Below are 22699 nucleotides of genomic sequence, written 5' to 3'. Positions count from 1 at the left end.
TGCCTACCCACAGATGTGAAACATGACATCAGCTCCACCCAGATCATAGTGAGGTATTCCCAATAGACTCTAGATGGTCAGGTTAAAACTGTATTTTCCCCACAGCAAATGACACCCCTAACATCCCAAGGACAGAACATGTACTGTGGGCTCAAGTACGGAAGGAGTCCAGAGAGACTGTGTGTGTGGCTTCCAGCTGGGCCAGTGTAGGATTACAACAGGGTCCCAAAACTTTTTTTTCAACCAGAGCCTGGGTCTACAAGTCCCATCCCTGAGATGGAAATGTCACAGACTCCAGGAAGCCATTGTGATCCCAAGGGAGTGGCATTAACTACTCCTGTGCTCTATACATCCTGGAATCAGCCACTGACCCTCAGGCAAAAGAGAGGCTTGGGTTTCACACTGAAGACTTGCACATGAAGAAGACACATTCTGTGTCCCGGCTTCTTACATCCCACAGAACAAACAAGAGGATGGACAAGTTAAGAAAGGAGACAAACATCCTAGAAAGTAGTGTTTAGGAGCAGGGCCACAGAGCACAGGAGAGGGAGAGGTCTAAGTCTTCCCAGGGCTCCTGGGCTTGGACCCCGTGCTGCAGACAAGAATGAGTCAGAGGCGTCTTCTAAGCACCGGAGTGAGAGGAGCCAGGAGGGCACAATGGAAAGTCACAGAGCTGATCAAAGGGCTGACAGCAGGCCTGTGGAGGGGGTGGGAGAGTAAAGACTGAAAAACCAAGACGGGGAGTCTTGATCAAAGTCACCCGGGGCAGCAGGCTGTCCCACCACTGGGCTGAAGCAGGAATGGTCAGCACTGGGGAATCAGAGGACATCAGAAGAGGTGAACCGCACACAAAAGACCGTGACCCCACCCCCACCCCAAGAGGAGATGTAGTCTGAAAAAATGGAGACTAAATCACCAACAGAGAGTTCTGGAAGAGTCCTGGTGACGTCACAGAAGGGCTGTGGGCCACTGCTGGGTGTTTGGGGGATAATCCCTATTCATCTTCCAGGAAAACTCTTCCTGGAGCCCTGCCCTGACATGACTCTGTGCCCAAAGAAATGAAACAGGCAGCTGCCTCTTGTCTCAGCCCACCATAGCCCTATCTCCTTCGGGAATCACCCTGACTCTATGCCAAATTCTTCTACTAACAAGGCAGAAATCGCTATGTGCTTCACCAGGTGTTCCCCATACCCAGAAAAGACTCTGGTCTTTAGCACATGCTCATGAAGTCACCCCTCGGTGCACAGGTGACTGGTTCCAGGATACCTCAAAGACAAGGGGACCACAGATGTGGATCATCTGCAAGCTAAGCACAGATGGAGGTACTCAGCACTCCTGAAGAGGAGGCAGGGAAACAGAATTCTAGGTCATCTTTGACTACATAGGCAGTTCTAGGCCATCCTGGGCTACTTAAGACCCTGTCTTTAAAACAACCTGTCTTAGTCAGGGTTTGTATTCCCGCACAAAGCATCAGGACCAAGAAGCAAGTTGGGGAGGAAAGGGTTTATTCGGCTTACACTTCCACATTGCTGTTCATCACCAAAGGAAGTCAGGACTGGAATTCAAGCAGGTCAGGAAGCAGGAGCTGACGCAGAGGCCATGGAGGGATGTTGCTTACTGGCTTGCTTCCCCCTTATAGCTGTATGTCATGGAGGCATTTCCTCACCTGAAGCTCCTTTCTCTGTGATAACTCCAACTTGTGTCAAGTTGACACACAAAACCAGTCAGTACACAAACAAAACCAGAAAACATCTCCAGATTATTTACGATGCCTAAGATGGTATAAATGCCATATGAAATCCATTGTCCTGTATTGCTTAAGGTGTACTGTAAAAGGCCATATATCTTCAGCACAGGAAATATTTTCCAAAGACTTTGGATTACAGCTCAGTTGAGCCCAAGGAGATATGGAGGGCCTCCATGTTTCATCTGGATTGCACAGCCTAAGCCAACAAACCAACACACGTGGTCATCTGGGTTGCAAAGCACGTGGCAGGTTATATGAATATGACACTGTTTTATAGAAGCAACCGGAGCTTCCAGGAATGTTGGTATCCACGGGGGTCCTGGATGCAATTCGCCCTTGGATACTGAGGGACCACTACACAGATGGCTTCTGCAGAGCTGATGGCACATGAGGAAGGAGTGGGTGCCGGGTGGTAAAAGAAGCTGTGACCACCATGTGCTTTAAGGGGCGCCATCAGATGCATATTCTGCAAGCATCATCTCCCACAGATCTGGAAGCCAATTAGGAAGAAAATTAGCAGGCAGGAGGTTAAGGCTGAGTTGGGGGTAAGCAGAAGCCTACTTGGAGGGGTGGGGAATCATTTAAGCCTCAAGGCATAGTTCTAGAGCCTTGACCTACAGCTCCCATCTCTTGACCAACTTCAAACCAGCCCCTATGAGGAACGGCCCATGAATATCCAGAATGTCCTTGTAGAGTCACCCAAATTCTAGAAACAGTTGTGCTGCAGCTATACGCTCAGCCTGGCCTTCCAGAAAACTACGTGTCTCCTCTCTACAGATACAGCCAGCTCTAATCACATACTGATTGTGCAGACGCGGATACCTCAGATGTGGACGCGGATGTTTCTTAGCGGATGTGGATGTTTCTTAGCTGTGTCAGCCTGAATGTTGCTACCTGAAAACAGAGGGCAGGTAATGGCATTTAAAGTAATGAAGTGGAGCGCTAAGGAACATGTGGGGATCTCCTATCCTAAAGAGACGCCTGCTTCCAGAATCCCCTCTGCTGGAGTATCTTTGAGCTTTTTTTCTGGCTACATCTTCCGAAGACTTTCCACTTGCCGAATAAAAGGGGCTGTTGGTTTTATTTTGTTTTCTCATCAGAGAGAAACAACTGGAGGTTGAGAAGAAACAGAAACAGCCATTTCTCTCTCTCTCTCTCTCTCTCTCTCTCTCTCTCTCTCTCTCTCTCTCTGTGTGTGTGTGTGTGTGTGTGTGTGTGTGTGTGTGTGTGTGTGGTTGAGCCTGATGTCTGAGCCCTACTGGATTTCCTTCGGGCAGCTCCCCCTAGGGAGTGCTTTGCCTCAGTCTCCTGTGTTTGGAAAAGAAGCCAGCAAAAGAGAAGGAGCAGGAGAAGGGTCACCATACTTACCTTAGCATTCTGTAAACTCTAGGGTGTTTAAAGGCAGAATTCCCAGCCACGGAGGTCATAAGAGAAGGCTGTATCCAATGGCCACACTGTCCCAAACTCCAGAACAGAGCCCCATGTGTTGCCAGAGAACTGAAAGAGGCTGATGCTCTCCGGGATTAAACTGTCATTTTTTCAAAGCAGAGCCCCATCCAAGCCTTCTGACTATGCTGGGAGGTGGAGATGGCTTTCCCGTTGTTACTAAGGAGAATACTTATCACACAGACAGGAAGGCCAGAGGGCGAGCGAGACTCCATCCACACCTCTCCATGGCAGAACCATGTTGTCTCCTCTTGGGAGAAGCATCTGAGATTATTCAGATACCCTAGAGCCTTTGAAGTCAGGAGCGACAGAGCCCGCATCTCTTCCCTGCTCGGAGCGTTCACTTCCATCTGGCTGGCAAGCTGTGTGCTGTTCCTTCTCCCCCCCCCCCCACCTCCCTCTTCACTAGGACAGCCCTTCACATGTTATAATAGCATGGACTGTTTGTGAGTACCTCCCCCACCCACACATCATAGAGTATGGGAGCCAACAGGACCTTAAAAGTGTGAATCAGAGCATGTGTGTATCTCTTGGTGTGAAGCAGGGGGTGGGGAGCAACTCAGGACGTATGGAGCTATGGAGGGTACCACAGTTCTCCGTCCGTCCTGATAAATGAACGCATGCATGAAGAACAACTACCCCAAAGGTCAGTTGTGTGGCTTAAAGAACTGGCACCTGTAATGTCCCTAAAATAACACCTAGTAGGAAGGGAGCCTTTAAGGAAAGGTGTGGCCGGGTGCTGCTGACTTACACCTACAAAGGAACAGTTACCCAGGAATTAGAAGGTTCATGAATTTGCTGTGTGACTTTGGCCCCATTTTTCCCAAGTGTACGAGTACAGAAAACTTCCAGTTTCATCATTGATGCTTTTGCCCTTTATGTGTGGTTCTCCGGATTGAAGCCAGGGCAGTGTGCACACTGGGCTAGTGTCCCACCACTGCGTGCTTTTAACTTTGGGTGCCTTTTGCAGGGCCTCCTGCCCTCCCTGTCTCCTAAACACACAGACTCCTCCCACCCTCAACCTCAACAAACATTCTTAGGCTCTTTAATACGTTCTCTCATCTCCTGACCAGAGAGGCCCGGGAGCTTATTACCATCTGTCCGAGTTCCTCGATATCTCTTACTTTAATAAAACAGCAATAATGTCCTCGCCGGTCCTTTATCAACAAGCAAGATCTGTCTCAGGGCCAGTGCACGGCTGGTCCTAACTGGACACAGGCATCATTTTCTGCTCACCACTCTGTGCACTAAGCCCTGCCAGTTACCTTGGCACCAGCAGGGAGTTTGTGGGTCCTCACATATGTAAGTGACATGTGACAACAGTCCTTCAAGGGATGGGGAGAAACGTTCCATAGCAAACAGACCAAGGAGCCTGGAAAGCAACGTTCTTCCCAGACCAGACAGAGAACCTTCCAACTCCAAGCTCGTGACACAGATTTGTAGAATTGAAGATGGTGAAGTTGGGTGTGTGTGTACCCTCTGTTAATCCCAAAACAATCTGTGACTCCATGATTCTTCCTCCCACCCCCCCAAGCCTCCACCCCCCACCACACATAAACCACAGCATTCTCAGATTCTATAGGCAAATGCCATCCCTGGACTCTCATGCCAGAGACGGCTTTGCTTCGTGCGGAATAAGGCCTGCACATCTGTAGAGTGTTTAAAAACACAGCCCCCGCTCCATCTCTTGTGAATAAGAGTGGGACCCTTTGCCATGTAGTGTCTAAGAGAGCCCTAGAATCCTGATATTTAAAATGAGGTTCTCACTTGGACTTCTGCCTTCGTATGCTATTTCCATGCAGCAAGGCAAGCTTCTATGGTATAAGAACTGTCTTGGAGCAGGTTTTTTTGCAGGAGACCAAGAGTCTACAAGGTATGAGGACCATTGAGAAAGGGCTCCTCCAAAGGCCTGGGTAACAGAATTCAATACTGCACCCACTGTGCAAAAGCAAAGCTCAAGTCAGATCTTGGAAATTAGGGTCTGAAAGACCGTGGTCATCTGAGGTCATCAGAGGTCAGGGACATCTGACCATGTCCAGAAGAATTGGAAGGGCTCGGGGGTAGATGTAAGGGGGCAGAAGTCACAGCAGGACACTTGAAAAAGAACCTGAGACAAGAGAAAGGGGGATCACATCTAAACAACCTCCTCTTGGTGAAGTCACAGCAGGACACTTGAAAAAGAACCCAAGGCGAGAAGGGGGGATCACATCCAAACAATCTCCTCTTGGTGAATGGTGAGGTACTGCAGACTGGAAAACAGACAGGAAAATGCCAGGTTTCTGGAAAGCTCCAGATGAGAGGGAGCGACTCTGTAGGGATGCCCCAGAGTACAGCGTGTGGGCTGGAACGGGCTGCTTTGACATGCTAATGGGCACCTGGATGGGGAGATGGGCACGGATAAAGGGCATGCAGGACCCACGAGGGACTGGTGGGCGGATGCTAGTGGGGAGCCAAACTGGAGATGAGGCTCTGGGGACAAGAACGGATCCCTAGAGAATTTCCACAGACACACTCATGTGTTACCAGTGAGTCAGGGAGCAGATGTGAAATCTTGGAACTTTCTGGAAAACTACAGGGTTCTAAGAGGAGTCTTTCGCCTTCCCAAATGGGCAGGAGCTCGAGTGCTGACTTACAGCCTTTACAAATGTCTGCCGCTCATGGGCAGACACATCTGCATGTTTCTGCTGCCCTACACAATGGCATGTGTGCTCGCCCGTTGTGTGTCGCCCGTTTTGTGTGCGCATGCCCACCCGTTGTGGCTCATGTCTCACACCTGCTGACAGCTACCCAGGGCCACCATCCTAACACTTGGGTCGCCTCAAAGTTGATAGCAACATTAGTAACCAGAAACAGCAGCACAACCCTAGAACCTCTAATCCAGCACAATCCATGTGAATCTGGCCCCATGGTATGCAGCCATTTGGTACACACACAGCTGTACATGTGTGTGTGTGCCCTCGCCTTACAGCAGGGCCTCCATAGTACCACGAATGACATATCCTGTTGTGAAATGAAGCTAGCTGTGTACTGGCACATTGGCTCTTGACAGGAAGGACTCAGCAGCAAACAATGAGAGTCGGAGACAGCAGACCCAGGGTCGCATACCATACAGCAGCAATGGCACCCGCATCCTCTATGGATGCTGTCCTCCACCACCACCCCATCCCCCCCCCACACACACACACTGGCCACATGCACAGGTACACCATTGCACAGTGACAAGTTTGCCTTCACACTGTGTCATTCCTTTGTGTTGACAAAGGTAGACCAGGAAACTCACACCATGCCCCAGCATTTGTTGGTGATGAGAAGGAAGATAGTCACCAGAGAAGCAATAGGACATGGAACCTTTCTCTGTTCCTCACTGTTCTTTCTTCTTCCGGCACCAGGCCACCCTCCCAAACCAAGGCCAATGCTGCCCCCCCAGGCTCCAGCTAGAACCACAGGACGTGGGCAGCTCAGGGCTCCCTGAACCCAGTCCATACCAGCTGAGGTATGAAGCAGCCAGCCAAGCTCCAGTCAGACCAGATCTGTCACTTCCTTTTTCCCCCCATGGCATCCAGAGTGCTCTCCTGGGTGAGGGAGGTGACAGAGGCTGGGGGGCTGGGGGTGGTGTGGCGGGGACAGCTGACCTTTGGACAGACGCTCTCTGGAAGCCGTTCTCACTGGCATGCAGCCTATGACAGCTGTCATTCCTCACGCACTGTCCCTCGGTGCTGTGGAAGTCCTAGCACTGGCTTTCCTAATTGGCTTCCTAGTGAACATCCAAGGCAGAGCTACACACCATTTCGTCAGTCTTTCCAAACCTGCCTCCCTCTCCCTGCTTTAACGCTCTGTGAAGACCAGAGGCTGCCTGCTTGCACCTCCCGTGCCCACGCTCGCTTACAGCGAGCAAGCTGGATTAGAGAGGCAGGAGGGGGAAGAAATACCGCAGTCTGCATGACACAAGCGCCCTGATCTGAGTGTAAATATATGGTGTGCGTATGTGCGTCTATGTGCATGCAAGCTTACATGCATGTGTGTGTGTTAGAAACCAAACAGGAATGACTATAAATACCATAAAACATGCACACACATACACACTATATATAGATATAGATATATAGATATATCAAACGTTCCACTTGCATAGGTTACAGAAGGTTGGACTGTGACAGAAGAAAAGCAGCCCAGAGTGCTAAAGGGCCCATGAGTCCCAGTGCCCTATCAGCTGGAATCCTGGGCCCATGAATCCCAGCGCCCTATCAGCTGGAATCCTGGGCCCATGAGTCCCGGTGCCCTATCAGCTGGAATCCTGGGCCCATGAGTCCCAGTGCCCTATCAGCTGGAATCCTGGGCCCATGAATCCCAGCGCCCTATCAGCTGGAATCCTGGGCCCATGAGTCCCGGTGCCCTATCAGCTGGAATCCTGGGCCCATGAGTCCCGGTGCCCTATCAGCTGGAATCCTGGCTCTGTTCAAGACTCATTTTCTCCTTCTGGGCTTCAATGTCTGGATCTTGAAAATGACGGTTTGTAGAAATTAAATGAAAAAGTTGATTTATATAAAAAGTCCCAAAGTTGGCACCTCAGGCCCTTGGGGAGCGTAGTTCATTGCTGAGGTTAGTGTCATTGTCATCATTAGAGGATATTTGGAACAGTCAGCTACTTTTCTTAAATAATAACAGAATTTGGGAATCATTTCCAGGCAGAAAGGACTCCTCTCCCCACCTCTGTTTGGCTGTTAGAAATAGTTCCACTATGAGTTATCTTTATTTGATCGACAGGACAAAGGCTCAAAACTTGACCAAGCTGAATTTCTGTTCATCAGTAAGATTTCTGCGACTAGGCTCAGTTCATGTCAAATAATGAGGATTTAAAAAAAAAAAAGAGGTTCACAAAAGGCTCAGATTCAAATGTGACTGCCACCTGGATGGTCCTCTTAGCCAGCTTTAGCTAGTGGCCTTGAGCTGGGACAGGCAGGGCTGGAGAGCACCAATTGAGATCTGGATCTTCCTCTTAGAGCTACAGACTACCTCTCTTCACCCACTGTCCTAAGGCCATCTCCAGCAATGGCGGTGTAGGGGGGGGCATAGAGAGACCCCTGCAGCTCTGGTCCCCCCCCCACACTGGTTATTTTATCCACTCAGACCCTTAGCATCTACTTTGCCAACTACTAAACGGAGTCAATTTCAATTAACCAAGACTCATCAGCCCTTCCAGGACTAATGCCCCCTCAGTTCTGCCCTGAGGGTAGGAAGCCACTCTCAGACCCTTCAACCTCACTAGCCCCAGCCCAGACTCTTCTCCAGAGCTGGATCGATCCCGCTGCTTACACAAGCCCATCTTAAAACGCAGCACCCAGGACTGAGCTCGGTCTGAAGCGTAAGTTGGATTTTGATCCTAGCTTGATCAATGCCCATGTCGAAGGCAAAGCCCCAGCTGTAACCAGAGGACAGCTGGCACGGGCCCCATTCACAGGGCATGCTGCTGAAGAACGTGTAGAAAAGAGAAGGAGAGAGAAGGGGAAGATTGCAGGTCTTGAAATGTCAGATCTCTTGGCTTGGAACTCCCCTCCAGCATTAGTGGCCAGTCTAAGTCGCTCTAATGAAACAAGAGTGTGTCACACACACACACACACACACTCTTTAGGTCACCATAGGAAATGACAGGGAAATAATGAGCTTGCTGATGCCCCAACTCTCCTAAATAGAGGGGCCCTGATATCGTACAAAGCTCTGATCTGCAGGGAGCAGGGTGCACACACCAATGTCTACAGACTTGTAAGGCTCCCCCGCCTTGAGGCATCTACTGTGAACCCCCTCCTTCCTCTCCCCGGATCCTGCCCTTCCGCAGCTCTCGCTCCTGGGAGAGAAGCCTTCCCTCTCATCCCAGAAGCAGAATCATCTCCACTCTGACATAGCTTTGAGGGATGCATGAACTCCTGCTCAGCTTCTAAAGGCCAGGTGCAAGGCCCTCCCCCTGCAGCCATTTTCCTACACCTCTGGATAGATGGAAGGGAGGGCTGGGGAGCCAATGGACTGCAGGCAGCAAGGAGAGGCTCATCAGGAGGGAAGAGGAATAGGAGGGGAGGAGAGGCTGAGTGAGGAGTACGCCCCCCTCCCCCACCATTGGACTCCCTTATCTTCCCTGGGCTTAGCAGTGCCTTCTAGAATAGCATAACCAGAGAACTATGCCTTCTTCAGAGGGTAACAGATCTATAGAGAACAAGGAGTAGCCTACCTAGGTAGGGTTCCCCTTGCAATTTTGCATCAGTCTTTGGCTTCTGGGTCCAGAGCAGAGAGCCACTCATCCCACACCAGTGGTTTTGGAGCGAGTGCGTAGCTGGACACTACAGTAATAAACTGCAGAACCGATGTGATAGAGGATTGCCTAGTCCAGAAGCTGCTCACAGGCAAGATTCAGCTGGCACAGAGAGAGGGTGATTGAAACTGGGGCTCCTTTAGGGAAGTGGGCACCCCAACAGGACTATGCCTATCCTAGTGTGCCTGGAGTAACCAAAAAGAACTTTACTGAAGAGGGAACTCCTTTGGTTTCTGCCTTTAAAATCCTTTCTTCCACTCCTGGCCCCATAGCCCCTCCACACCCGAGAGCTTGTGGTTCTCGGAGCTTGGACACAGAGGAGTTGGGAAGAAGCCGAAGGCAGATCAGGCAGATCGGTAGAGCTTAATGCAGGGAGAATAAAAGAGTGGAAAGGAGAAACGGAAGAGGGGAGAATGAGGGGGAGGAGACAGTGAGAGGGAAAGGAGAATGAAGAGGGGGAACGGGAAAGAGAGGGGAGAAAGGGGAGGGCGGCAGGAGGGAGAGGGAGGGAAAGGGAGGGAGAGAGGGAGGGAAGAGAGAGAGAGAGAGAGAGAGAGAGAGAGAGAGAGAGAGAGAGAGAGAGAGGTTTTGAATTTCCCTTCTGGAAGAGAAGCTGTACGGCGTCAGGGCCTGGCTGAGGGGCGTGATTGGAGGGCGCCTTCGGCATCCGCCCGCCCGCGGCAGCAGCCTCGGCCCCAGCTCGCCTGGCGGAGTTACACCAGGCAGCGGCGCGAGCTGGCTGAGCACACGGCACCGCCTGCTGGAGTCAGCCGGAGCCCCGCAGTGGCTTAGACGGTTGCTGAGACCACCAGGTCGGTGCTGGCCGTGGGCCGGGGAGGTGGAGCCGGGCTGGGGGCACTGGGGGGGGGACGCTCTGGCTCCGGAACAGCGGGGAAGCCGGGCAGTGCGGCTTTGAGGGGCTCCCCAAGACCGCGGGGCGCTGCACTGGGGACTGCGGCCCCTGCCCGCTCGGTGTGGTGCTGAAGGGACAGCTCCGCGCGGAGGCCAGGGGGACGGCTGGTGCTGCAGCCTCGGGGGCAGGCAGATGTAGGCAGATGCGCACCCGGAGCAGGGGGACAGTGGGGTTTGGGGAGCTCGGACGGCCCCGAGTGCGGAGACTCAAGTGTGAACCGGGAGAACAACTTCGAGCCCACAGGACTAGGGTGGGGGACATGGTCCTTGCCTACTTGGGGTGTGGCTACCCCTGAAACCCTCCCGGACCCTCTGCTACAGGAACAGAGAGTCACCCCGAGAGGTAGAGTTCGGTTCCCAAGGGAACCCGAAGGTGGCAGAGGCGGGGGGTGGGGGAGAGGAGAGGCCACGTCGGTGGGGGGCAGGGGGCTATTTGTCCTCTTCCCGCAGGAGCGCTGTTGGAGTAGCGCGAGCCTGCGCGGGGCTCACAGGCTGTTCCCCAGACTCAGACCGTCCCCTCCCTGGCAAAGTTTAAGAGCAGGCTAGGGTTCAGTATTGAGAGGCGTGTGTTGGGGGAAGGGGATCACGCACTGACCAACTGAGAGCCCCGGAGCAGAGCTGTTGCAAGTGCTGGTCTCCATGAGGGCCCGGGAGCGGAGGCTGGAAGCTGCCCTCTCTTCTGTCGAGAAAACCCCCGCACTTTCGTGACCCAGACGAGTGATCCTTTTACTCTGGCCCGATCTCGCCGTCCCCCCCCAACCCCTTCCCCCCCTCCCGCCACCTCCAAGACGTCTTGCTGCTAGGAGCGTGGGATGGAGAAGTAGGGGAAATGTCCTCAGTCTTGGCCACCGCCATTAGCGTGGAGTCCCTAAAAAAAAAAAAAAAACAAAAACAAAAAACAAAAAACAACAACAACAACGGAGTGTTGAATTGAGTTGTGATTGTAGCCCGTACTTGAATCATAGAAAAACAGCCGCAAAGACAAACACTGCAGGTGCTCCTGTGTGCTTGTCAGAAGGAGGGGCCGGTTCCTGGGACTCGACGGAACCGGAGCCTTGGCTGCCTTTGGCTGGGACTGACAGCAGGGGTGCGGGGGTGTGGGGTCTGGAGGGAAGGTGAGGGCTTGCCCTGGGTCCCCCGTGACTGGTAGCACGGAAACATTTGCATCTGCCTACCTACACCCCTCCCCCTTTCCCCTAGTCCAACACCCTACCAGCAGCAGCAGCAGCAGCAGCCTCCACCCCCACCAGCTCCCTTCCCGCGCGGAGACAGACGGCAGCTTCCGCAGCACCGCTGAGGAGCGCCTCCTGGCGGTGAGGTCCAAATCCTCAACTGCACACATCCGCAGGCCCTCTCTCTGGTAGTCCCACTGGTAATCCCACAAGCGCACAAGCGCACACACGGGCGCGCGCACACACACACACACACACACACACACGTGTCTAAGAGGTTTAGAATCAGACATGCAGGCTCATGCTATGAGCCCATGTACACAACATTAAATTCCACTAAGCAAACACTCTGAGGCAGATATCCTCCAGATCGGCGAAATGGGTAAAACAGGCAACAGAGAGGCTCCCGCGGTCACAAAGGAAAGGTACTCAGACAGCCAGAGCATGAATAGAAACTGCCTTAGATCTCACAAAAGCAAGAACTCATCCTATCGTGTCAAGGAGAACCGGGATCTGCACGGAGGGAAGCACTGTAGGCAAAGGGTCTTAGAATTGATGCTGCCGCGGTTGTGGCTGCCTATGACGACAAGGACACTCACTGGCTTAGAGACTTGGTTTGCATAATCTTGGTGCTCACAGCAGGCCTGGCACTCGGCATCGGCTGTCTCCATTTTACACATGGGAAAACATTAAGTCAAGTACTCAAGATCATTTAATAAGTATTGGTGCCAAGATCTGAGCCAGCAGGGATGAGGTTAAACAGTCCTGAGGTGTGGGGATAGTATGCCCAAATCACCCTGTCTCGGGTGGACGTGGAAATGACATTTGGGGCAGGGGGTGCTGGTTAAGACATGGGAAGGAAAGAAAGCTATCCGGTTCCAGACTGCAAGGTTTGAAGGTTACCACAGACTGTGGTAGGTTTGACAAGGCCATGGGAAGCCAGTTGCAGGGTCGTAAGTTTGTATGAGCAAACCTGCCTTTGAGGAAGATTAATCTGAGGGTTATGTGGAAGACAGGTCAGAGCTGGAGAAGAGACAGAGCCGTGAACCAAGGCTGCAGTAGGAGGAGGTGGCAGGTAAGCAGTGACTGGAAGTCTTCACTGCGCCCTCCCGCTGTCCCAGTCATGCCCACCGAATCCTTGTGAGCTCTGCTGTGCGGTTAACTCCCTCCCTAGTTAACTGACAGCTGGGAGGACCAGTGTTGGAGAAAGCCCCTGTTCTCCTCCCCGACGCCTGGTAGACAGTAGGTACTCAGGAGTGCAGGGTGTGTGAGTGGGTGAGTGTGTGTGTAGTGACTGGAGGTTTCGGTTGAGGCAATTGTAGCAAAGCATGCTGGACGACAAGATGGGAGCCCTGTAAGGACGGGCGCGATCTTCCGAGACTGAATTGGAAACGGCATAAAGCGGAGGATAAAAAAACGTGCAGGCTTTGGAGAGAAAGCCACCGCCGTGCATATGTGTGGCTAACTAAGGCTCCTAAATCAGTAGGCACAGATGGGAGGTTTCTAAGGGAGGAACAGAGGAAAGAGAAGGAGAGTTTGCCTAGAGAAGAAACCGGCCAGGAAGAGGACAAAAGACCTGTTTGAGGAGACCCAGGAAAGCACAAGGGTGCTGTGTCCTGGAATTCAGATCTGAGACGGCTGAAACTGGGGGAGGGGTAATGACCAGCATCAAACGCTACGAAAGGAGAAATGGAGAGGAGGGCTGTGGACACTCCTGGTCAGGCATGGGTCTCCTAGTCATGCTGGTGACAGTGGCTCCTGGACTGTATGCTAAGACAGCAGGCTGCAGGAGCAGTAAGGGAACTGCATTAAGGGGGAGACTCCAGGGCAGAGAGTCAAAGAAAGCCGTAGTTCAAGGAAAGGCTTGGGGAAGGGAGACCCAAGAGACTGAGAAAGGGCAGTAAAGATGTAAGGGAGGTGTGGGGAGGGGTCGATGGAGAAAGGGGCACAGAGAGAAAGATCTCGATCCACTTCATCTAGGAGGCGGGAGTTCCCTGGAGCTAGGAGAAGGGAGGGTGCAGGTGTGGGCAGTAGCTTTCATTAATCTCGTCAATGATGGCTTCCATTTGCTGAGCACCTGCCACGTGACAAACACATCCCACAGATGATGTCTAACCTTCAAACGGGCCGTGTAGCCCTCCTTTTATAGAGAAGACCCAGTTCCAAAGAGCTGCTTCATTGGAAGGATGGGCCCCTTCAAGAGCGAGCCCGACCCTGAGGGAAGTCCCCTGTTAAGAGGTGGGGCTTAGGGAACCCTGCAGAAGAGGGGGAGGAAGGACAGTAGGAGCCTGGCCCACAGAATCAACTAGCAGAGCACATAGGGGCCATGGACACTGACCCGACCGCCGATCAGGGCGTCTGCACCTATGCTATGGCTGAGTTGTTGTTTGTGCTCTTGTGGGACTTTCACAGTGGGAGTGGGGTTTGTCTCTGACTCTTGCCTGCTTTGGGGACCCTTTTCCTCCTCCTGGGTTGCCTCGTCCAGCCTTAATATGGGATGTGCCTCGTGTTACTGCGACATGATATGCCGTGTTTGGTTGATAACCCTGGGAGGCCTGCCCTTTTCTAAAGAGAAATGGAGAAAGAGCAGATGTGGGGGATAGAGGAGGGGGAGGACCAGGAGGAGAGGAGGGAGGGGAAACTGCTGCTAGGATGTAATATAGGAGAGAATAATTTTAAAAAATTTTAAAGTTAAAACTAGAAGAAGAAGGAGAAGAGGAAGTAAGAATGAAAAGCAGACCTTAGGCCTCAGAAGTGGCTCAGGACTCTCTCACGCAGATGAGCACAGAGCCGGCCTCACAGCTAAGAGGGCCGCACTAAGGTTAGACAACAGGACTTTGGAGAAGACCCAAGTAGCCGCCTCAGAATTACTTAAGGAGGAAGGGGGAAGTGGGAGGGAGAGAGGAGATTTGAGCTGAGGAGAGAACTGGGTTTCAGGACAAAGAAGGGAGGGGTTGAGGGTAAGGTGCCTAGGTCATGGAGGCTTCTGCAGAGGCACTGGGGAAGCGTGTGAGGGGTATGGGAGAGCATCTGGTCCCAGGAGAGGCATGCCTGAGTTACGCTGCAAGCCAGGGCCGGCCGAGCTCCAGCTCAGGTGTCCTGCTTTCCAGCTGGAATCGTCTCAAATTAGACAACAGGCTACACCTTCCACCACCACCTGGTAATTCTCTGAGCTCTGTGTAAACAGCACGCAGGAACTCGAGAGTTCCTGAAAGCCTTCGTTTGCTCACTGTTCATTTCCTGTTCTTAGAAATTAAGTCTTCTCCCGAGGTCTGAAATCAATGGGAACCATCACACAGAGCTGAGCGACCTTCAGACTCAGATTTCTGGGTCAGGGTGGGTTTTCTTTCCTTGCTGAAAAGCCTGTGTTCCTTTGGGGCTTAATGGGGTCTCGTAAATATGTAGTCCACGTCAGCTGCCTTTTGTGTAAGTTTCTCCAACGCCTCCAGACACTTGACCTGCATCATTTTTTCCTTCAAATATTGGTACAAATATCACCTTAGCACTGCCCTGTTTGGAACAAACTGAAATGTTCCCAGAGACTCAGACCCAGTCTGGAGTCTTTAACCAGTCTGAAGCCAAAGCCCTTGGGAACTTTTTAATCTAGTACATTATGATTTTTCTATGCCAAAAAGATCCCAGGAAGTGGTCTAACTCTGTAGGTACATTCTTGGATCCCTCATTATGAGAAACTCGGTCTGCTAATGATTTCTCATTTTGAAAGAAACAGAGAGAATCCATCATCGAATAGCCTGTGACTTTGACCTCAACTTGGCTGCAGTAACCAACCCAGCAGAATTCTCTGTCATCCTTTTTCCAGAGTTCTTTTTTCTTCCTAGAAAGTAATAGAGACGTTAAGTCTGTGTGAGATAAAAACCCTGGAGCAGGGGAAGCCCTAGACCCAGTTAACCTCTGCCCCACATCAAATTCCGGACAGTTATAGATGCAGCCACATATGCAGCGGCCCCAGTATAACTCAGGGGCAGGAGAGATAGCTCAGGGGCTAAGAGCTGCTCTTGAGGACCCAGGTTCAATTCCCAGCAACCACATGATGGCTTACAACAATGTGTAACCCTGCCAGGGCTTTGACACACTGTTCTGGGCACCTCGCCTGTGGTACACAGACTTTAAAAAACATATGCGTAAGTTAAAAACATTTAAAGACATTCTTAAGGAGTCAGTACAACTCAACAATTAAGAAAGGAGACTCTAAATTAAAGCTTTGGGGCCTATTCTCAGAGGCGGGGCGCCACCCGCGAGAGTGCTCCCGTCTGCAGGCCCTCCACCGCCATCACTAGCCCCGACTCGCTCATCTTCTCCACACTGCATTCCAATTATGACTTTATTTGGAGAAAATCTTCTGAGGAAAAGAGAAACAATAAAAAATATAATAAAAACGGAAAACTAGTAATTTAGGGAGGAGGCTATGGAACTAAGATTAGCAAAACACCACCTCCAAGGACCTCCCTCTGAAGGCCATGAGCGCCAAGGTGACAGTATCCCCGGTGCCCTCACGCAGAACTCAAAAAAAAAAAAAAAAAAATCAACGTTAAGCTATCAAGCACAAAACTTACACACACACCACAGTGAAAAACAAGTTATTTTCTGTTTGTCTAATTAGTTCCCAAAGTCTGGCTAGAGTCCTATTCAAGCTAGTTATAGCTTTTGTTTCATGCACCCCTGATTTTTTGAGGGCCACAAGGCATGCTCATTTGCTTGGCGAGTTAAACCAATGGCCCAGCCTGGCTCCTCTCTGCTCTCACAGTAGCCCTGGCCCTGCCACTTCTGTTTCAGGAACGGAGATACGGAGAACATAAGGAAGGGGTGTCACTTGCTGACGGTCATGTGTCAGATAGTAAGTGAGGGGACATTAAAACTCAACTCTTCCCAAATCCAGTTTCGTGTCTACCCTCCTTGCTTTAATCAAATTAGAAAAAAAAGTGTTCAAAATGAAGGTTATAAAACAGGAACGGAGGCTGGAGAAATGCTCAGGGCTGAAAGTGTATACTGCTTTTGCTGGGGACCCATGTTCTACTCCCAGGGCCCACATGGTAGCTCACAGCCATCTGTAACTCCAGTTCCAGGAGATCTGGCGCCCCCTGCTGGCTTGCACAGGCACTGCATGCACCTGGTGCGCATTGGCATGCAGGCCAAACACGTAAAAAATAAATAAATAAATAAATCCTCTTTAAAGCATAATACAGAATAGGTACAAAAGCTGTTTAACTGCCGATTCACGCCTGGCCCATAGTACAGTCCCAATAGACCCCTCTCCTCTTTCTTCCTATGGAGGTATTGAGTCTTACTCTCAATTGGTGATCCCTTGTCAGATCAAGAATAAGGCTACCCCGGAAGAGATCTTTCCCTCTGACCCTCCCTCCCCTTTTGCAGGTGGGTTCATTTCCCAAAGGCAGACTAGCCAGAAGTGCTGAATGCGAATTCGGCCACGGGCTAGGGAACACTAACCAAAGCCTGCAGGATGGACTTCGTCATGAAGCAAGCCCTCGGAGGTGAGCCCGCCCCCTTACCTCTCCCTATGCACCCTCGACCCACCCACCTTCCCTGCACAACTGACCACGCCCTCTTCCTCCCCGACAACTCCACATCCCTGTAGGGGCCACCAAGGATATGGGGAAGATGCTGGGAGGAGAGGAGGAGAAGGACCCAGACGCACAGAAGAAGGAGGAGGAGAGGCAGGAGGCCCTCAGACAGCAGGAGGAAGAGCGCAAGGCCAAACACGCCCGCATGGAAGCGGAACGTGAGAAGGTCCGGCAGCAGATCCGAGACAAGGTCAGCACCCCTGCAAGCCCCACCTCTGAGCCCCCTGAGCCCCAGAACTCATCTCTGAGCCTCACTCTCATTAGGAAAACCAGTGTCGTTGGAACATGCTCTCGATTATATGTTAACTAAGCACATAGAAAATGCAGCACTCGCTCCGGCGCACCATCCTATGCCGTTTCATTTAGTATCTAGTAGCACCACACTGCAAAGCACAGGTAGCCTTCCATCAGCCAGCCACCCATGTCACAGAAATGTGCCTCAGGACGTAGAAAGACATTCAACATTCAGAACTTTGAGGATTTCAAGCGGATAAAGGGGTATTATTGGTAAGTGCGCATTTTCAAGAAACCGTGTCGTCGCAGTGACCTTTTATATCAGTCACCAGCTAAGAACTAGGCTCAGTTCTCCAGGGAAGGCAGCTTTCCCGGGGGGCTTAAAGGCATTGATGAGACACATAGCCAACCTTCTCTTCTCCCTGACTGACATCATGCCCCTCTCTGCCCCTCTTCTCCCCAGTATGGGCTGAAGAAGAAAGAAGAGAAAGAGGCAGAGGAGAAGGCAGCCCTGGAGCAGCCCTGCGAGGGAAGCCTGACCCGACCCAAGAAGGCCATCCCCGCAGGCTGTGGGGACGAGGAGGAGGAGGAGGAGGAGAGCATCCTGGACACAGTGCTCAAATACCTGCCGGGGCCGCTGCAGGACATGTTCAAGAAGTAACCGTCCTCCTCCGGTCCCTTCTACGTTATGGTTTTTTCTTTTTTTTCTTTTTTGTGTTCTTAGTCTTTCTTTTCTTTTTATTCAGTTAAGTCTCAGTTCCAAAGGGGAAAACCTCAGTCGGCCTCTGCCCCCTTTCCCTAGTCAGGGACTCCTCCCCTGCAACCCTTTACAGGTCCTTTCTCCCAGGGTTTCTAGTTCCGTTTCACTCCCAAGTCGCTTGAAACAAGAAGACAGCTTTACTCCAGCAGGGGGCATTGAACCCAGAGCCAAAGGCGCTGGGGGTCCCTCCAGAAGAGGCCCATGTCTATGTTAGTGTGGTAACACTCCCCCCATACATTCCTTCATGCTCCCCACTGCCAGGAGGACCACTGTCCCCAGCCAGCCAAAGTAACGACACATTCCAGCCCTGCCCAGCATGCTGACCTTTGGCCTCTGAACCCCTAGCAGGAGTCCAGGTCAGGGCAGAGGCACTGAGTGGTCTGGCTCTGGGAAGGCTATTCGGAGTAAGCCTGTCCTGGAGAGCCTAGCTCTGAGAGGCTCTAGCTGGGTCTGGCCAGGTTAGAATCTGGGCAGGAGGCTTGGGCTGTCCTCTTTCCTCTTCCTGGTGCCACTGGCCAGGAGCACACCTCTCCCCAACCCGACCTGAGGAAGCATGGCTCCTGCCACGCTGCTCCCTCCAAATGGATCCTCTTTGGACTTTAGCACATCTGTGGAGGAGCCCAGGGCAGGGCAACCCCTTATTTCTCTCTCATCTGACTTAGGTCCTGGGACCCCACTGCCAGGCTAGGCCCCAGTTTGCCTTGCCAAGGGGCTGCCCAGGCCCCCAGAAAATACTCGGAGCCATCGGGCAGTGATGGTCTGTGCCATGAGGCTCCTCGTTGGCACAGCCAAACTGCCCCCATTCCTGTCCACCCTTCTTCCCCTCCATGTCCTGTCCATGTGCTTCCAAGTCCCCATTGTCCCCAGGAGGACCCTTCTTGGCCAAAGCCCCAAACGTGGGGAGAAGCCAATTGCCACCTGACAAAAAAACTGTCCCTTCATCCCACTGGCCAAGAGTCAGCTCTCCTCCGGGATGGATAGGACTGGGATGTGTTCCCACGTACCACAGGGTCAAGGCTTCCTGCTCTGTGACTTGTGTGGAAATGGAGGCACAGAGGGGGAGGGACAAAGAAGGGATGAGCGTGTGAGTCCTCCCACACTCGACACTGTGTGGCAGATCCATCTTACATCTAGGTGCGGTGCGTCTTGAGAGAGCATGTGTATGTGTTAGCCCCGTGTTACAGGCTGCTTATCCAATGTACCTCGTGTGTGTGTGTGTTCTGTGGGATGTAGCGTGCCGAGTTTCGGTTATATTCTCGGTCTGTGCTAGCCATCTCGTGTGTTTAAAGACTGCATGTGTTAGCTTGTATATGCATGTACTTTCAAAATGGCATGTGTGTCAGGAGCGACAGGTTTTATGTTAGCTGCAGACATGTGTGTTTGAGAGAGCTGTCATGCAGGCTAAGACTGGAGTTCATGTGTGTGGGTCTAAAGCAGGCAGTCATATGCATAGGTACAAGCTCTTGCTTGGAAAGCAGGAACCAGAGTACGATGCTTCCTCCCAACCCTGAGACTGTTAGTCACAGACAGCCACATCTGACAGGAAACCTTACCTTGGCCTAGAGTCCTCCCACCCTTGGGGGTTTCTACCTGAGGTCCTCAGAATGCTACTGGGACAGACCCGGGCAGTACCCCAGGAAGCCATGCCAGGCCCCTACAAGGGCCTATCCCAAAAGCAGGGGCCCGGGAAGGGGCGACTTGCCCACCCCTGAAGCCCCTGCCCCACTGGCCCCAATCTGCAGGTTTTCCATTTTAGTGGACTTACGCTTTTATTTCAGAGAAGACAGACGTCTTCCCTGTCCGTTTCCAATAGTTAAAGCCATATCAGTTAGACCGCAATACTTTAAAGAGGAGACTAAACAATCCATATGTGTAGGGAACCAGAAAAGTCCCCTGGTCTCTCCGTTCTCTAAGGAGCGGGGCCTCTGCAGCCCCAGCTCCCGGGACTTACCTTCCCCACCCCACCCTCTCGGACCCCTGTGTCACCCCGCAGGGGGCCAGTGTTTGTGTCTGTCTGTGGTGGGGAGCCATCTTGCACCCCTATTGTCTGCTTGTTTCTGTTTTGTATCCTGGGCAGGATGGTCATTCTTAAGAGCCTCGGGGTCCTGGGCCAGAGACAGGCAGGGACCAGTCCAGGAGCCCCAGGCCTCCCTAGAACCTGAGTGTGACCCCACACACACATACACACACACACACACACACCTGAAGGCGGGGGAAGGACACCAGTGTTAAGAAAGGCCTAACCCTGGACAGGGACCCTTAGACCTCAGAACAGAGATGGGGAGCAGAGACCAAGATAGTTGCAAACAAGTGAGGACCCCAGCCATGTAAGAGCCCACAGGGGCCCGAGAGGCTCCAGACCCTTCCACTGAAGTCCTCGGTGATTTCCATGGCTCCTCTGAGCCCCACCCAGTGCCCCTCAGACTGGACTGGCTTAGTCTAGATTTATGTCTCCTTTCTCTCCCCAGGCAGCAGATTTTGAAGGTGGAGGCAAGAGAATTTCTACTTGGTACATAGCTTGTTCCACCCACATAAAGCCCAGGGAGATGTAATGATTGATATTTCTGATATAGCCTGGACTACATGGAGAAAACAATGGGCAACCCTGGAATGATGCTGTGTACCACACATTCATGGGAGAACAGAACTTGGGTGCTTGAGCATTGGAAAGGATGTCCGGTCACTCGATGTGCCTAGAGCAGGAGGTGTGTGTGGTCCTCAGAATGGGCAAATGAATAGATCATGCAGAAATGCAGTGTGCAAATAGCATGCTGAAAAGAGGCCACACACATACACATATACACTCATATACATATACACATGCACATACATATGTGCATACACATATACTAACATACACACATACATACATATGCATACATATGCACACACACATACATACACTCACATACATATACACATACACATGCACACACATATATATGCACACACATATACTAACATACATATACACACATTCACATATGCACACATACATATGCACATACACATACACACATACACTCACATATGCACACATACACACATATACACATACATACAAATACATATACACACATACATATGCATACACACACAGACATACGTAACACACATATATACACACACACACAGAGCATGAAAGATGGCATCACTGACAGGCATGTGCACTCTTTGGAAAAGCTCCATTTCAGCTCCAAAGTACCAGAAAGTGAGACCTTGGTGGCGAAGCTTCACAGAGCTTCCATCCGTGGAAGTAAGCACTCCACGGCCATCCCAGGTAAATGAGAGAGCAGGAAAGAGACAGAAGTCCAGAGACCCCTCACCCATGGCACAGCTGGTGAGCAAACCAGCCATCCTCACGGCTTGTGGCTAGGGGAAGTTGGGCAGGGGTTTCCAGCCCAGAGAGTGCCCGCTCTGAAGCTATCAGGGTTGCCCACCCACAGCTCCCCTCCATCTTCCTACAGTTTGGCCAGCCCTCAACCTCACTGGGAGGCCTGGGGACCAGACTGGCTCCCATGGACGGTATCTCCAAGGTCTAAGGGTTTGCCTCCCGGCAACTGTCCCCTGCTCCAGTCCCCAGGGAGAGAGACCCGAGGTGCTCCTGCTGGCCCCAGGATAGGGTGGGAAGTCCCACTGAGCCCAGGTGAGATGGACCATCCTGCTTGCGTAGGGGAACCTCTTTCCCACAACTGTGCTGTGTCCTTGTTGCTCTGCTTCCTTTCAATGTGTCAGTCTCTGGGGGAGGGGAGGGCCAAGCCCCCCCCACTCCCTTGAACCTGACCAAAAGCCATGGCCGTGCTCCCCACTTTGTATGATGCAAATGCTAAGATGATGTACAAAACCAACCATGACGACAAAGAAAAAGACCTTGTACAGCAGCTGTCCTTCTGTCTGCCTTCTTCTGTCTGTTAGCACTGCCGGCAATGAGAGACAACCAATACCAAGGGCTCGAGATACCCTAAACACCCTCGGACATACCCCCAGCTTCTAGCCAGGACATTGTGGGACCTCAGAAGTTAATGGAGGCCAGATTTAGGGTTGGCCCAAGTTCCAGGACCCATGTATTCCCGAGGCCAAGTCCATAATCCAGAGGGGGTTTGTTCAGACTGCCCCTCCCCACTCCTTGGGGTGTGGCATCCTACGAACACCATGAACACAATAGATGGGCAAATGTCTATCCATGGATGGCATCTCCAAGGTCTAAGGGTTTGCCTCCCAGCAACTGTCCCCTACTCCAGTCCCCAGGGAGAGAGACCCGAGGTGCTCCTGCTGGCCCAGGATGGGGGTGGGAAGTCCCACTGAGATGGACCATCCTGCTCGTGTAGGGGAACCTCTTTCCCACAGCTGTGCTGTGTCCCTGTTGCTCAGCTTCCTTTCAATGTGTCAGTCTCAGAGGGGGGAGGGGGAGGGCCACGCCCCACACACTGAGGCTGAGGGCACAGAGAATGGACAGCACTCAGCAATCCTCTTGGACACAGACACACCTCGTTGAGGGCTCAGGGAAAGACCCCTTTCACTTCTGGG

At 52.0% G+C, this 22699-nt stretch overlaps 1 protein-coding gene across 3 annotated transcripts in view; it reads left to right on the top strand.

Annotated features, from left to right (window-relative positions):
• Positions 1-22053, top strand: part of Cplx2 (complexin 2) — a 72898-nt gene extending 50845 nt beyond the window's left edge. For 2 of the 3 annotated variants that reach the window (XM_052157073.1, XM_052157071.1), the window contains exons 3-5: positions 16970-17088; positions 17193-17368; positions 17876-22053. In XM_052157073.1, coding sequence (XP_052013033.1) covers positions 17058-17088; positions 17193-17368; positions 17876-18073 — 405 coding nt within the window. In that variant the 5' untranslated portion in view covers positions 16970-17057 and the 3' untranslated portion in view covers positions 18074-22053. Of the gene's footprint in view, positions 1-2557; positions 2659-16969; positions 17089-17192; positions 17369-17875 lie in introns of those variants that run through there. The other variant, XM_052157074.1, reaches the window with a different exon arrangement.
• Positions 22054-22699: the final 646 nt, after the last annotated feature.

Source organism: Apodemus sylvaticus, chromosome 14 (assembly GCF_947179515.1).
Source record: "Apodemus sylvaticus chromosome 14, mApoSyl1.1, whole genome shotgun sequence".
Classification (NCBI taxonomy): domain Eukaryota; kingdom Metazoa; phylum Chordata; class Mammalia; order Rodentia; family Muridae; genus Apodemus; species Apodemus sylvaticus.
Note: the sequence above shows the minus strand (reverse complement) of the source record. Positions and strands in the feature narration are given on the sequence as shown.